The following is a 15,898-nucleotide window of genomic DNA, read 5'->3' as shown; positions in this document are numbered from 1 at the left end:
ATGAATCGTGGTTATACCGCTAGATGGCAACCTTATAGGTATTTAAATATTAAAAACTATTTAATATTGAGTTCGATAGTGGGGGAATGAACAAGGCCGATATAATCATACTTAATTAAATCACAACATAAACAAGTAATAACTTCAATCTTGATAGGTTAAAACTTGTAGGTACTTTTTTTGTAAAATGAGAATTTCGAAGATTTTTACTTTGATACTTTCTTTAGGTCTTGTTGAAATCCAATCTTTGGTCGTAGAAGAATGTTCAAATATTTTAGAAAATGTAAATGAAAATATTCTCACGTCTCTTACAAAAGCAGTAGTGCCAGAGTTAGAAGGCAAAAAAAAAGGAGAGGCTGGAAAAATTGCGATTGTAGGCGGTTCTATCGAATATACAGGAGCACCATACTTTGCAGCTATTTCTGCTCTGAAGGTAAAATATTAAACTTTCGTTTTTATAAGATGCCTTCGATGACTGTCTAAATCACAAGTGGTTTTGTGTTATTAAGTTAATTAATATATATATATTTAGCTTCAACGGATTTTTACGTAAAATAAGGATGACATCCTGAGAAATTATGCAACCTATTCAGAAAATATATAGCGTATTTCAAATCTAAAACTACAAACTAAAATAATATGAAATAGCCGAATCAATTAGGTATATAATATGAAACCGGTAAAAAACAAGCTAAACTTACACCTAAATTAGTAGAATTAATAGTAGTTAGTATAATATAAACATACTACAATGACATTAAACTAAGATATATAGAAAAAAATGTTTTATCAAAATCATTGTTTTTACAAAAATACACTAACACTCGTACTCGGTGGGGGTTGATATCGTGTTAAATATCGTTTTGTAAAAATATTTAATTGGCATTACAATTATTTGACGTGTCTGAGTACGATCTGAGTTCTGTTATATATTATTTTTTTCAGGTCGGATCTGATTTGGTTTTCGTGATAACCACAGAAACCGCAGCACCAGTAATTAAATCTTATTGTCCCGATCTCATTGTTATACCTCATTCATCCAAAAATATTAGTTCTTTACTTTATAGTAAGGATGTCGTGGTACTAGGACCTGGCTTAGGTCGAGCAGCAAATGGATTAGACCTAGCATATGACATAATTAACATATGCAGAGAATTACGAAAACCTTTGGTCATTGACGCTGATGGTCTATATGCACTTTATAAGAATATCTCCATTTTAAAAAATTATCCAAGCCCTGGAGTTATATTAACCCCTAATAATGCAGAAGTTAAAAGATTAAACACGACATTTAAAACACGACACGACAAATTAAAAGAGACACGAATTGGTACGAATATTGGGGTGATTATGTAACAGTCTTAGAAAAAGGTGAACAGGATCAGTACCATTCAAACTTTGAAAGATTTGATTGGTGTTTGAATGAAGGAGGGTCCGGTAGACGAGCTGGAGGCCAGGGCGACATATTAGCTGGTTCATTGGGGACTTTCTTTAATTGGGCACTTAAAGCAAATCTTTGTGAAAATAATCAATCTATCTCATTAGCTCAGAGTGTAGCTTCTTATGCAGCTGCCAAATTTACCAGAAGATGTAATTACAAAGCCTACAGATCACATGGTCGAAGCATGATTGCTTCGGATATGTTAAATGAAATTCACTCTACATTTGACGAACTTTTTACCTAGACTTTTATGCTTATATACATTTTTAATTAAATCAATTATTTTCTGATGTATATTTTTATTTTTCTAATCGTTATTATACGCAATCATTTGGTTACTTCCATAGTAATATTTATCAATGTTATGCAAATTAATTTAGCGTGTTCCATTTTCCCAAGATAATATCTAAGCTTGTGTAATTTTGCAGATTAAAAACATGGAAACAATATTGATATGCAAATAAAACTTGTTTTGTGCTTAAACCACATCAAATAATTATGATTACTAAGGTTAGCCTTGTATTTCCTATAACTAGGTAACAATAATAGTAAAACAGAAAACTGAAATGTGCTTGTGTAGTTTTGCAGATTAAAAACATGGAAACAATATTGATATGCAAATAAAACTTGTTTTGTGCTTAAACCACATCAAATAATTATGATTATCAAATAATTATAAGGTTAGCCTTGTATTTTCTATAACTAGGTAACAATAATAGTAAAACAGAAAACTGAAATGTGCTTGTGCAGTTTTGCAGATTAAAAACTTCAAAACAATATTGATATGCAAATAAAACTTGTTTTGTGCTTAAACCACATCAAATAATTATGATTACTAAAGTTAGCCTTAAGTTAAACTGAAATGTTTATATATTTTTTTTACACACATACATTAATACTACCAAGGCAAATAGAAGTTGGGCTTGGGACGACATCTGACATTTAAATTACAGTTCCAAAATCGTTATCTTTATTATATATAAAAATTTCCATTCAATAGGAATCTTGCATAAATATTAATATTTTATATATCACAAACATTCAAATGTTACGCAATTTTAAATTCATAGCAGATTTTTTTTTTTCATATTATTAATGAATGGCAACAAATATCAAAATAAGCGCAGATTTAGAACGAAGATGTACAAAAATTTTCTTATCAAAATATTTGTAGCAGTATGTTTTAATTGTTTCATTCGATGAAATCGTGATTAAAAGATATTATCTCCAAAATCATGGAGGATGAAATTGATGAATGTGTTAGGAAAAAGATAAGTTGGCCACAATTGCCTGGTAATATTAAAAAGGTAATATCTCGCACAATTGTATTACGTGTTTATTTTTGATATTTTTTTCAGTAACAACGTAAACAATTTTATATTTACCAAATTATACCTAACCTATTTTCAGTTGTTCAATGAGACTCCAAAAGAATATGACAAGTATATTTTTGAATTCAGTATTAAAAATCAGCTGCGCTATAGAGGCAGCCTAGGTAAGTAGATAATTTACAATTTGACTTTCTAATTTAATTTTTAAATTTACTTTAATGTTTCAATTTCCTTATGAATAAATATAAATTATTAATTAATTACATTATCATTTTTCTGATATTAAAACATCTTTTAGTGAGAACAGTGAAGAAGGATGAGAGAAAATACTATGAAGCACTGGTGCAGAGCAGCATACAGAGGCTTATGCTGTACCCCTATCACTTAGCTGACATGATTGTGAAGGGTAATGTGATTGTAGTTTTTTCCCCAAAATTTCCAGTTGTAGATGACATGCTACAATTGTACTGCTTTATATGTAATGCTTCCATCTATAGCCTATTCCAACGACAAAAAAAACTAATAAACAACATGTGACATTTAATTAGTGCAGTATTGTTAGTCAAGACCTTAAATGATCCATAATATATATACATTATAGTTTTGTAAAAAAATACATTTCAATTATTGGCATAATGGTTATTGGAACTGTGAAAGTAAAGTTGAAGAGGATGTAAGTAAAACTCAAAACTCAAATTCCTTTATTCACTATAGAAGCATTACACTTATTAATAGTCAAATTAAACACCTACACCAGTTTGGAAAAGAAAATACCCTGAACTGAGAAGAAACACAGCGGGTCTTTTTTTTTTGACAATTTTATTTTTTACATATATTGAATATGTAAAGAAATAGCCAGGAGGCGATCGTTTCATTTCGAAGGTGCACTATCAATCATAAACTCACTAATTGTATATTAACCTATTGCACACAAGCATTCCTTAACAATATTTTAAATTTGGCGACAGAGGCATATCAACATAATTGGTAATTAAGTAAAATACTAGTAGGCAAGGACTCGAATTCTATTAATGAATCAAAGTCAAAGTCAAAAATCTTTATTCAATATAGAAGTGTTTACACTTGCTTATTGATTGTCAAAAATCTACCACATTTATTGCAAATGAATCAAAATATAATCATTGCTGGTTAACCATTTTTCTATTTTACATGCAACTATCCAGCTGCATCTGAATATAATTGGGAACATATCATAACCAATATAAATAAATAGAATAAGTCTTCAGTTACGATTAGCTGATGTTAATTTTTATGACATATAGTCGAAGACAGACTAGAAGAGAATTGGAAACATTTAATTACTGTTAGAAGTTGGTAGAATTGCCCTGTTTGTATAGCACAGCTTAGCAGAGCTATTAGTTAATCACGTGGAATATGAAAATAAGTTTTATTTATTTATATCCCTTCTTAGATTGATTCAGAAATTGTGACATACATTCTATTAATACTAATTCAATTCTTAGTTTAATGGCTCTTAGTTGTGCCACAGGGCACAGATTATTTCGTCAATGTCACGTAGGATGGAGAAGACACAAATGAGATTGATCGGTATTGTTGGGATAACAAACTCTATTAAACTATTAATACTAGGAACAAGAATAAACCTGTTACTCCAAGTACCCGATTATACAGGGTTAGTACCTCTTTTTTGGGGCAATGTATACGTTTTTACAACAGGATCCCAGAAAATGTTCAAAATTATTCAAGTATAAAATTCGAAAGGATATTACAACACTAATGACTTTTTAGTTGACTGCACACCTTGGGAATGAAATGATTGCCTCCAAGCTGTTTCAAATAAGTAAAATATAATTATTTTTGTTCATGTAACATGAACAAAACACATAAAAAAAAATATCCCGCTGAGTTTCTTACGCCGGTTCTTCTCAGGTACGAGGTGTTAAATTTCGAAGGGGTAGTATATTTTTGACTATCAATAAGCAAGTTTTAACACTTCTATATTGAATAAAGATTTTTGACTTTGACTTTGACTTTAAAGGGTAAGTGAGCAAGTGCAACTACAGGTGCGAGGCACTTACTCCTTAGATTCCAAGATTGGTGACGCATTGACAATGTATGGCAATTCAATGGCTATTACTGACCACTTACCATTATTTGACCCATTTTCCATAATAAAAATCATAGTTCACATAGGGTTATCTTCCTAAGTTGCTTAATGGCATTAAAATTTAACTTTGCTTTTCTTGCAGGATTAAGAATAACTCCCTTTATATATTATATAGAAGTTGTTGCCCTGCTAATAGAGCTGGAGAAGAGTTATGACACCATGCCTAATTTTACTGCTGCTGATTGTAAGTAAGATTATATTATCAGAACAACTGTTGTGAATGGCATTCATTATGATTATAGTTTAAACTCATTCTTATTGGTATCAATATTGTATTTAAATTAGTGTTAATTTTTATAAATAATGTTTTCTCTATTTGCTATTTATATTATGATTTTCAGTAGTTCGAGATTATTAAAACAAGGCACTTGAAAAACATTATTCTTTGAATGGCCAACTTGCAGTTGAACTTTCACCGTTTTTTTCGATAACCTGATAAATTAATGTTTCATTGAGCTGGCAAGTAAAATATGAGATGATATAACTATGCTGTTTGGAATTATTTCAGGTCTTCGGCTTCTGGGTGTTGGACGAAACGAGTACCTGGAACTAGTCGCTAAAGCTCGATCTCTTGGGAGACGTGGAAGGTCGAGAGCTATTCGATGTTTGTTACCCCGTGTACCTCTCAATGTACCCATGCAACCATGGTGGAGAGTAGAGCTGGGTTACGTCCTTGAAGAAGATGTTAAGGTAATTGATGGCTTATATTTTTTTAAAAAAAGGTTTGCTATGTACTCAATGTTAATATTAAAACGCGCTTTTGAGGTTTCGTGTTCCGTTTTTCGGTATATTTAATTTTTTTCAAGATGATTTTTGTAATAGATATTCTGTCATTCTTAAATTGTCTATTGACATAATCATACGGCAGTCAATTATATAAATTGATCGTGTGCATTTTAACGATGAAGACTAGGCGGATTCTGATTAAAATTGAATGTCAATCGATTAAACCGTGGAGAAAAATAAATAGTTTTAAATATATTATTATCAGTAAACATTGTTTTAATTGCTATCAAATTCTGGGGCAATGCTGCTTTTTTCAATTTTAATTTAATTTAAAGTAATTTGTTTATTTTTGTTGTTTATTGACTTTTGTATATAATATATTAGTATTGAAAATGTTTAATGTATACAATAATGTAGATACGCATCAAATAAAATCTCAACAAAATTAAAAACTATTAAAAAAAATCATTCGTGTTGAATTGAATACCTTATCACTTTTCGGAAATTGATTTAAAGGATCCCATGACTTTCGTTTTTTACCCTTAACAAATACACTTACGTAACGATTGATTCAGTATAAAATTACCTACTAATGGTGTGATTAAAAGTGTTATCTTGCTCGTATGCTCCGCTAGCCTTTAGGTGAGAGCGAGAAGGCGCTAATAGACTTGCTAATCGATCAAGGGTCGCAGACCGCCGGCACGCTTGACTACTACGTTGTCAAGAAACTATACAGGTGTGTTTTTTATGTTAAATTTGTGTTTTTTTTTTTTACGAAAACCTTTACTAATAGCTTTTATTTTGTGTTGTTATTATCAATAAATAATAAACAGAACACCTCACTTTTCCCGCTGCTTAATACCATTTGTTATATTAATTGACTTTCAAGATACTAATTCACTTTTGAGAACCGCAGTGCGATTTAAGTAGATAGCCATCCTCAAAAAACAACATATCGTAACCTGAAAACATTCCTTAAATGGGATTTAATGGAATAACTCTTCATTCCTTTAATATATTTTGAATTAAAAAAGCAAGCATATAACGTTAAATTACATAAATATGAAGGAAAGGATAGCGCCAATGGTATGTAATATAGTTTTATCGGATGTGTAAACTTGGATAAAACCGTAGTATGGTTTCAGACGCGGTTTGATTTACTTAGACGTGCCAATAACAGCGGCGGACAAAGTGTCAGTTCCGCCTCTCAAAGGTTTCGTGATGAACCGGATAGCCGGGGACTATTTCGAGACGTTACTGTACAAAGTGTTCGTGTCCATCGACGAGCACACCAGCGTCGCCGAGCTGGCAGCGGTGCTGCAGGTAAGGATACCGTAATCTTCGTATTCAAATTTCAAATATTTTTTAAAATTTGAATTTTGTAAATTTGTTTAACCACAACTAGCAAAGATCGTTATACACAGGTAGGGCACTGCCTTTGTGTGCCAATGTTTATATCAATCGGTTGATCTGTATCGATATTAGATGTTACAACAAAGTATAAAAATTAAATGATATGAAAGGCCCTCTTCCAGGTAAAAAGACCTCTCGTATCGAAATCGGTAAACAGTTTTGCATTCTATTAACTTCAAATAGATATATAAACATCAACTTTCAATATTTCCAAGAACTACTGAGCAAATTTTCGTCGCCAAACCGTTACTCCGTTTTTTGCCCCCTCGGGCGTTCTTTTTTAATATTAATAGCCTGTATAGTGATACAGGCTATTAATATTAAAAAAGAACGGGTGCAACTGTACTCGACGCATTCAAACAAAATATAGAACCATGCAGTAGCAACGGTCGTTCAAATTGAAGTGGACATCCCGTCCGTCGTGGAGTCCCGTCCCCGGTGGCTAATGCGGCGCGTGCGCAGGTGGAGTGCGAGCTGGTGAAGCAGGCGGTGTCGCTGTACTGCCGGCTGGGCTTCGCGCGGCTGCAGCGCGCGGCGCCGCCCGCGCACGCCAGCTGGGCGCGCGCCGTCACCGCGCACTCGCACCAGCCGTGCGTACCTCGCCCCACTCCCCTCGCCTCCGCCGGCCGCTGCTGCTAATGCTAATTTGGGCCGATTACATTTTTTAATTTAAACTCCATTCCCTTGCGTTTCTGTGTACATCGACTTGTAGCCCATTACGTATAAGTACGTTTTAAACGCGGAGCCGAGAAGTGGAGTACTGGAACGAAGTAGGGAAGCGAAGCAAAAAACAGCCGTAGAGTGCCGCGTGCGTAATAATATAACGAAAGTTATGAACGTTATCGGCCGCTTAGAATGATTCGTTGACTCCTCGCGTGCTCTCGGTCTAGCTCTGTTCCGCTTCAATGTACAAACATAGTCCGCAACTCTGCTCCGCATCGCTCTTTCTCATCGCTCTGTTTTCTCGCTCTGCATCAATGGACAGCAAGCGTTACCGTAGAACTTATTATCTCAGCTATTGTCAAAAAAATATTTTATATTTTTTTATTACTATTAAAAAAAAAAACAACGTTATAATTCAATTAGTAAAAAATCGAGTAGCTGTTATTTTATTGTATACTTTTGATTTTGGCTTTGAAATAAAATTAAATGATGCCATGTTAATTAATTCCATTTGAAAAATATTATATAATATTGACCTAAAATATGCTTTGCAGGTATAGACAAATAGCTCCACTTACTTTTGGCTCTAACATAGAAGAAGACCTGCAAATGGAACCCGTACTTCTCAAAGATATGCCCTCTACTTCAAAACAGGTACAGACTGTCACAATTAAAATCTTGTTTTGAATACTAAAAACAGCAAGCCTGGCTGTCACAAAACATAAACAATACATACCATTAAACTATAGCGTCAATAGTCCAATTGGTTTGCGGCTGCCTAACGATGTAAAAAGTTGCAGGATCGAACCTGACCCCTTGCCTTGGACTATTACGTCAGCTGACTACCATTTTATTAGGTATTGATTACTATTGAATGATTAATAGTTTTATATTTTCACAGAATTCTCAGTCAGAAATATCTGAGTCGTCTTCAAGTAGCAGCGGTCAAAGAGTTGCTGTTCTCTTCGACTCCACATTAGCGGCTTACCTTATGATGGGAAATCTATCACCGGTTCGTATAAAGATAACTTGTCTTTTTTACGAATATAGTAACGATTCAATAACTGACAGATATACTGTTTTTTTTTTTTCAGGATCTTAAAAGTCATGCGGTGACACTGTTTGAAGTTGGAAAATTGTGTGACGAAAGTTTGGACAGTCTGCTTATGGAATTGGATAAGGTTCGTTTTCATTTTATGAGAAAATTTAGTTATTTATACTCTGTTCAAGTTAGCTTGATCTTTTTGACAGACGGGCTAGTGATGAGAAGAGAAAATATAACATATATAATAGTCGATGGAAAGATGGAATGCGTTATTCAATTAAAATTCATTTTTTTTTAACTTATTTTTCTAAAAAGAGTTATACCAACTGAAGAGAGGACCCTTGTTCGTAACAATAACTTAACCATAATCTTTAATAAGGATTTTTGTAATCGCTATTTGTAGCAGTTACTGCCTGTTATTCGCGTCCCTACCGTCCGACCGATGTAACATTGTATAAGCGTCTATTATTTTCAGTGTTTCTGATTAAATTTTACTTTGAAGCAATAATATATTTTTAGGAACCAGAAGTGATTTTATTATATAAAAAAATAATTAAATGTCAGCTACGAATAATTTAATGTTAACAAAATAAGTTAAACAAACTATTTCTCAAAAATAATTAATCATTGGCAACTCATAAGTAAATTATTAAATGATAGAAAATTAAGAATTAATTTGACACAACCGAATCGTGTGAACCCTCCGACGACCGACGAGCAAATGCCCCCGACATTCGTTTGACGTTCGGTTTTATAGGCACGTCACTGGTGTTGCTACTTTTTAATCCTATTTCATAACAATATAATAGAAAAAGTCCTAAAATTTTCGGATAACGCTTGAATCTTTTGGAACTTTTGTATTATATTATTTTTTTAAACATTTTTACAATTTTTAAAATTATGAAATTAAGAAAATTATTTGTTCGAAAGTTATGTCGATAAGAAAAATTTACATCTGACAAAAAGATCAATCTATCTTGTACAGGTTATAGGATTCTTTGAATAAATATTTTCTTTTCGTAAAGGTGGTCGGAGATCCAGAGATCGAAGGTGAAGCGAGGCGGTACTTGGCGGCTGCAGCGTGTTTACGTACAGCGCTGCGTACGTTGCGTCCTAGCTTACGACCACTAGACCTTCTCCGCTGTGAAGCGCTTCATGCGCTCGACGCTCCAGCTCGGGCTCGCCTGTTAGCCACTAAATATAGGTACGCTACGAATTAAATTATGAAAATTTTGATTGATTATGATTCCAAGTTATGGACCGATCCATTTCAGGGAGGACTTTTAATAATAATAAATGTTTTAATTACAATATACTACATGCACTACAGGTACTTTTCCTCGGACATGGCAACACAGTCGCACAGACGAGGCCAATCCATTTGATACACCAGCTTTGTCCATATATTGTATGTAGACTTAAAAATATTTCCAAATAAGTTTACTTACCGCCAACCCGCATTGGAGCAGCGTGGTGGAATATGCTCCAAACCTTCTCCTCAAAGGGAGAAGAGGCCTTTATCCCAGCAGTGGGACATTTACGGGCTGCTAATGCTTACTTGGAAACTAGTGATATACGCTGTAGTCCTCGATCGAGTTCAGGATGCATACATATGGTGCTGTTATCGGAGTTATATTACTCGGTCGTCTTAAAAATCTCATGGACTCAAAGTTGTTAAAGTTATCTCCATATAGTACAGTTGTGTTTCGAGACAGTCTCATTGCCACGGAGTGCTGGAATTTAACGTCGTCTGTTCGTAGCCTACGAGTACGGTACGGTTAAAATAGTATTGTTGGATTGATTCGGACTCATTTCACCACAAAAAGTATAAATTACAAACTATTTAATACCTATTATATTAAATGAGAATATAACAATACATTTTAATATATATATATATATATATATATATATATAGTATATAATATATATATATATATATATATAATATATATATATTAGCAAATATATTTACTTACCATAATTTCTCGTGCAGATATCATTTAATTGTTTGTTGAAAAATATGGCGCGTCCTCTTAATCGTTTTTGAACGATTTTTTCCAATAGCAACTACCAGATCGATCACCGATTAGTATATTATGTGATCGAAATTATATGATTCGTGATGCGCGATGCGTGTTAACGAGGGCCGCACATTGTTTTTCTATTGTTATAATAATATTGTTCACTTGACATCCGGCCGTTAACAAATACTGTCGATGCGTCGCATTTATTTGGAATGTTAAATACAATGGTGTATCTTTTATTGTAATCGATTCTTTATTTCCTTCGTTAATCGCCAGCATACACTGTTTCTCCAAAAAATATCATAACTTGAAAATCGAGGAACTTAAAGGTGATCGGTTAAGAAGCTTCTTCCTACCGAATGTCTTTGGTCAGACTGGCGGTGTCGACGGCGCCGCTGGGCCGCGAGGCGCGCGCGGGCGCGGCGGCGGGCGCGCTGCCGCACGTGGGGCCCGCGCCGCCCGAGGCCGCCTCGCCCTGGATGCGCCTCTACCTCTACCACCTCGCCGGCTACGGGCCGCCCACGCTGCTGCTCACCAAAGGTGACGCCTCGTCTCGATGATGCACAAGCGGCGTCGATTCGAATCGAAGATCAGGTTAAGATTCCCAGAGCTGTACTCGCAGGCACCGTCCTGCGCGGGATCCCGCGGTCGCTGCTGGGGTTCTCGCGGCTCGCGGTGTCGTGGTGGGGCGCGGAGTCGGAGGCGGCGGCGCTGCCGGCGGCGGCGGCGCTGGCGGCGGCCAACTCGGCGCTGCGGCGCGGGCCCGTGCTGCTGCAGGCGGCCGGCGTGCGCGCCGCGCCCGTGCTGGCGCACTTGTCCTTCCCGCCCTCGTCCGATGACGTGGACGGTTAGTTTTGTTGAATTGTTAAAATGCTAATTTTTACTATGAGAAGTATATATTTTTTGTGACTCAGCCAAAGATCTGCGTCCGTTGTGGCCACACCAAATATGTTTTTTAATAATGTAATGTTCTACTTAAAAGCTTTAAGGGTATAATGCGTTCAGTGAATCTAATACGCAACATACGGCCCTAATATTATATGAATAGAACAGAACATTCAAAAACAAAATAAAAACAGTTCGAAAAGTAGAATATTTTCATACATATATTCCATTTATACAGGAGGTGCGTTTTCACTTTTGCATCATGCATAAAGGGGTTAAAATTATGGCCAATAGTCACCCCTATCACGTCCAAATGGAAACACGTCGAATTACCAATAACCCTGTATATTTTTTTCAATGAACTTTTCAATGAACAATTCGGTACTTAATAACTTTTTAGTTCCAAAAAATATATTGTTTTACTAAAAAGGTATTATTATTTTTAAATAAATACAATATTTACATATACAATATTATTAGTACTGGACTGATAATATTCCTTTTACCTTTTGATGTCCGCGTCTGTGAAATATTTTCCTGTCAACCAAAATATTATGTACGATTATAACATACCCAATTTCTCAAATATTTTTTCTTGTATTATGTAATGTCATCATCATAAGAGGTTTCGTAGATAATTTTCAAACTCAAAACTGTGGAGTTACCTTAACTTTAAAGTAACATTTAACATTTTTTTTCGATCGAGAAATCTTTTACAATAAATATGTCGTACGGAACAGTCTTCTTGGAAATATGGCCCTATGACAATGAATTAATTACTTTGAGAATTAGTGTTACAATTAATTATTTTATTTAACCTCTTTTTATAATTACTGATGTCGATGTCATTTGCGATTGTCGATTGCGAGCTGTCGTAATATGTCCTCTCAGAGCTGCAGAGCCTGTGGCGCAAGCACGCGGGCCTGCGGCGCCTGCTGCGGCGCCTGCGCCTGAGTCGCTCGGCGGGCTACGTGACGCTGGCCGACATCGGCGTGCCCGACCTGGGCTGTGCGCACCCGTCCGCGGCCGTGCAGCTCGGTGCGTACACGAATTGCCTATTTTGCTAGTTATGTCGATACCATATTCAATTGAAAATATAATCTCATCTTAATATCTTAATATCCTTTTTTAAAAAGAAATATTGTTTGTTTTTTACAGTAACCCCAAGGAAGAAAAAAGACACTTGTGGTATAGCAAAGCCAGTCAGTGAAATATCGATATCTTCTAACGATTCTGCGAAAGAGATGTCGGAATACACGAAGGTTATAAACAGCCGTCTGCAATCGCCTATAGAGTCTCATTTCGCAGTCACTCCCACCGGAGACAGCAAGACGAGCTCGCCTGCCAACGGTTTCACAAGCGCCGAGGGCGGGAAACTACTCTGCGAAGAACTTGATAATTTAAACATCGAAACGCATCAAAGCAAAGAATCTATAGCGAGCAGCGACGACTTTGTACCCATACATTCCTCGACCAGTATTGATGATTTTAAAGAGAAACATTCCAGCGAAAATTCCAGAAGCAATGAGTCAATTTTAGAGGACTTAATTCCAATTCAATCGCCCGCTAATATAAGAGATAACGTCCACAAACCGGAGCAGTTGAACGACCTGTTCAGTCCCGTCGAAGAATCGATATCAATGTTCACACAGTTGTCCGATAAACTGACGGAGATCACCACCGAAGGCGACAGCGGTGTTGATACGGCGCATAACTATTCCGATGACGAAACTTGCAAACCTGAAGTGCGTGTTATTTTATTTGATATTTTTATGGCTAAAAGAAAAGTGTTTCAATAGTTTTTTTTATTTCTTTTCCAGAAATGGACCATTTTAGATCTTCAATTTGGCATTCCACTGTTTGACGAAGCTCTTTGTGAAAAAGTGTGTCACAGTATTGTTGAAAAGATAGCAAAGCCTGAATTGTATGTTTTTTTTTTTTAATTTTTAAACCTTTCCGCATGTAAATTAACCAAATTAAATACAAATAATTAATTTCAGGTTCGACAAAGTAAAAGAAGACAACGAATTTATAAGATCGGATGTCTTAAAGTTTGTGTCACAGTGTCAGGTAAGATAATAATTAATTATCTTTGAATATTTTAATGGACGGGTGCACATTTTATAAAATTAAATGAGTTTATCAACCCTTTCAGTATTATCCAGGAGAAGATATGGGAATAGTTAAACGCGGTACTTTGGTCCCCTTACCGAGAAAATGTCTGGTGTTCGAAAATGGGAGAATTAGTGAATGGAATGGAAAGTGATTCTATCGCGGTAATACCCTTAGTATAATATACATATTACATATGGCTTTTACATAAATTATTTGACATAATGAAGAAATTTAAGGCAACTGTAGTTAAGGTATGACATATAAATTATGAGGCATTTCACAAGTGTTACTGTTCCATTAGAAATTTTAAGATTGAAGACAATGCATCCAAAAATAATATTCACTTCTCTGTAAACCATTCACTATTGTTCAATACATTATAATTTTAAGTTATTAACATAGACTTATTTAATTACTCAACCTTATTATGCAAATGCGGTAACATCAAACCTATAAGGCGAGATTACGAAAAAATGTTGGATGCGTGTTTTACACCATATCATAAACTTATGCTAAATACAAAATGTTACTTGAGTTGACACTATTTTTTGATCTGAGAATATTAAATTGATATTAAATGATAATTTAGAGATTGATGATGAAGAACTTTAAGTGATCATTAGGTCTTCAATCCGTAGCCTTGGAACAAGTAGTTAGCAAAGCAGATTAACGAATACCAAGTAACACCATCATAGTTAAAAAGGCAAGATACGACATATGTACCCATTACAATTAAATGAAATTAAAATTAGTAGAGGAAGACGATTATGCAGTTTATTATTAGGTATAATTATAGCACATTTGTTTTAGTCTTTTAATGCCATTGTTAACATCTCCTTTTCTTTAAACATGAGAGAGGATATTGCTAATGAAACAAAATGAATATCTAAAAATTTTGTCGTAAGGCTTGTCAATCCATCAATCATACCAAGGCTGACAGATTTAACTGACGCCAGTTTGAATATATAATGGTCACTATAAAAGGTTTCGAGACCATTACGATTATGGACGACAATTTTCATATGCAGTAACTTACCTATAGTTGATATAATAGTGAATCAATATTAAGATATTCGTAAAAGTGAATGTACTAAGTCTAATGTATTATAAAATGTACCTTAATATTTGTATTGAAGAATCTTCAAACGCGCTATTATGAAATATAAAAACATAATATATATTTTCACTAGTATAATAATTATTTGTTGTAAATGTAATGTTAACATTTTTAGATTACTAATGAGATTGTAAAAGGTTATCTTAATAAATCCTTCAATAATATGCAATTTTAAATGTACTTTAATGACTCAACTTTCCACTGGATTATTATGTAGTATAAATGTGTTACAATGTTAAAAAAACAGTAAGACCCTGCAATATTTAATGAATGTAATAATTACAGTTATTAAGAAAAATAATTTATTTTAAATGTGATAAAAATATAGATTATTAGATATATTATTATTGATAGATTACTAAATATTTTATTTATTTATCCGTAGATAGAACAGAGTTTTATTTTTTAAATTCATCCATCATGTTTAGCTGATTTTGCTACCGTCCATGTGTTATTGCAATAAAAAAATATTTTTTTTGGAATATAACTTTTCGTCATATTATTAGAGTATATAAGAATAGTAGTTATTTTTGTAAACTTTACTCACTATGTCATATTATTAGGTGTTGTAAATAAAACTCTGTACTATCCATTTTACACATGTGTTGTATTTAATAGGAGATTCACTTAGTTTCTCAATAAAGTTTACCTTTGTTAATTTGGATTAGTCTATTACCATTTTAAAAAGATAGGGTAATATTATATAATATAGTTGCCATCCTAATATAACCACCTCTTTATTATTTTTTAAAAGCTTTGTATAAGAGAGTAAAATAAAAAATGTAAATTATACTACATAGTTTTATTTTGGTTATAAAAATCTGTGCATTTAATGTATATGTTTATGCTATATTCAAGTATGCAAAATTTAATGCGTATAGCGTTATTTTATGACTTATGAATAATTAATTTTATTTTTATAATACCATCTAGACTGGGCAGAATGGTTAAGAACTAATGCAGAGATATGTTATATTACATTAATT

The 15,898-nt window shown here is 34.0% G+C and overlaps 1 protein-coding gene and 1 pseudogene across 1 annotated transcript; both read left to right on the top strand.

Moving 5' to 3' along the window:
• The first annotated feature begins 125 nt into the window (after positions 1-125).
• On the top strand, positions 126-1,735 carry LOC125070504 (annotated as a pseudogene).
• Positions 1,736-2,582: 847 nt separating this feature from the next.
• On the top strand, positions 2,583-15,672 carry LOC125070500 (protein FAM91A1). Its single transcript, XM_047680395.1, has 19 exons — positions 2,583-2,748; positions 2,852-2,936; positions 3,071-3,178; positions 5,004-5,105; positions 5,430-5,611; positions 6,283-6,383; positions 6,793-6,970; positions 7,523-7,650; positions 8,278-8,377; positions 8,625-8,735; positions 8,818-8,904; positions 9,794-9,972; positions 11,169-11,335; positions 11,418-11,642; positions 12,572-12,718; positions 12,839-13,425; positions 13,501-13,604; positions 13,681-13,750; positions 13,836-15,672. The coding sequence occupies exons 1-19, from the start codon at positions 2,677-2,679 to the stop codon at positions 13,944-13,946; spliced, it is 2,844 nt and encodes a 947-aa protein (XP_047536351.1). The 5' UTR covers positions 2,583-2,676; the 3' UTR covers positions 13,947-15,672.
• The last annotated feature ends 226 nt before the right edge of the window (positions 15,673-15,898 follow it).

Source organism: Vanessa atalanta, chromosome 17 (genome assembly GCF_905147765.1).
Source record: "Vanessa atalanta chromosome 17, ilVanAtal1.2, whole genome shotgun sequence".
Taxonomy (NCBI): Eukaryota; Metazoa; Arthropoda; class Insecta; order Lepidoptera; family Nymphalidae; genus Vanessa; species Vanessa atalanta.
The sequence above is the reverse complement of the archived record's forward strand: the minus strand, read 5'-3'. Positions and strand labels throughout refer to the sequence as shown.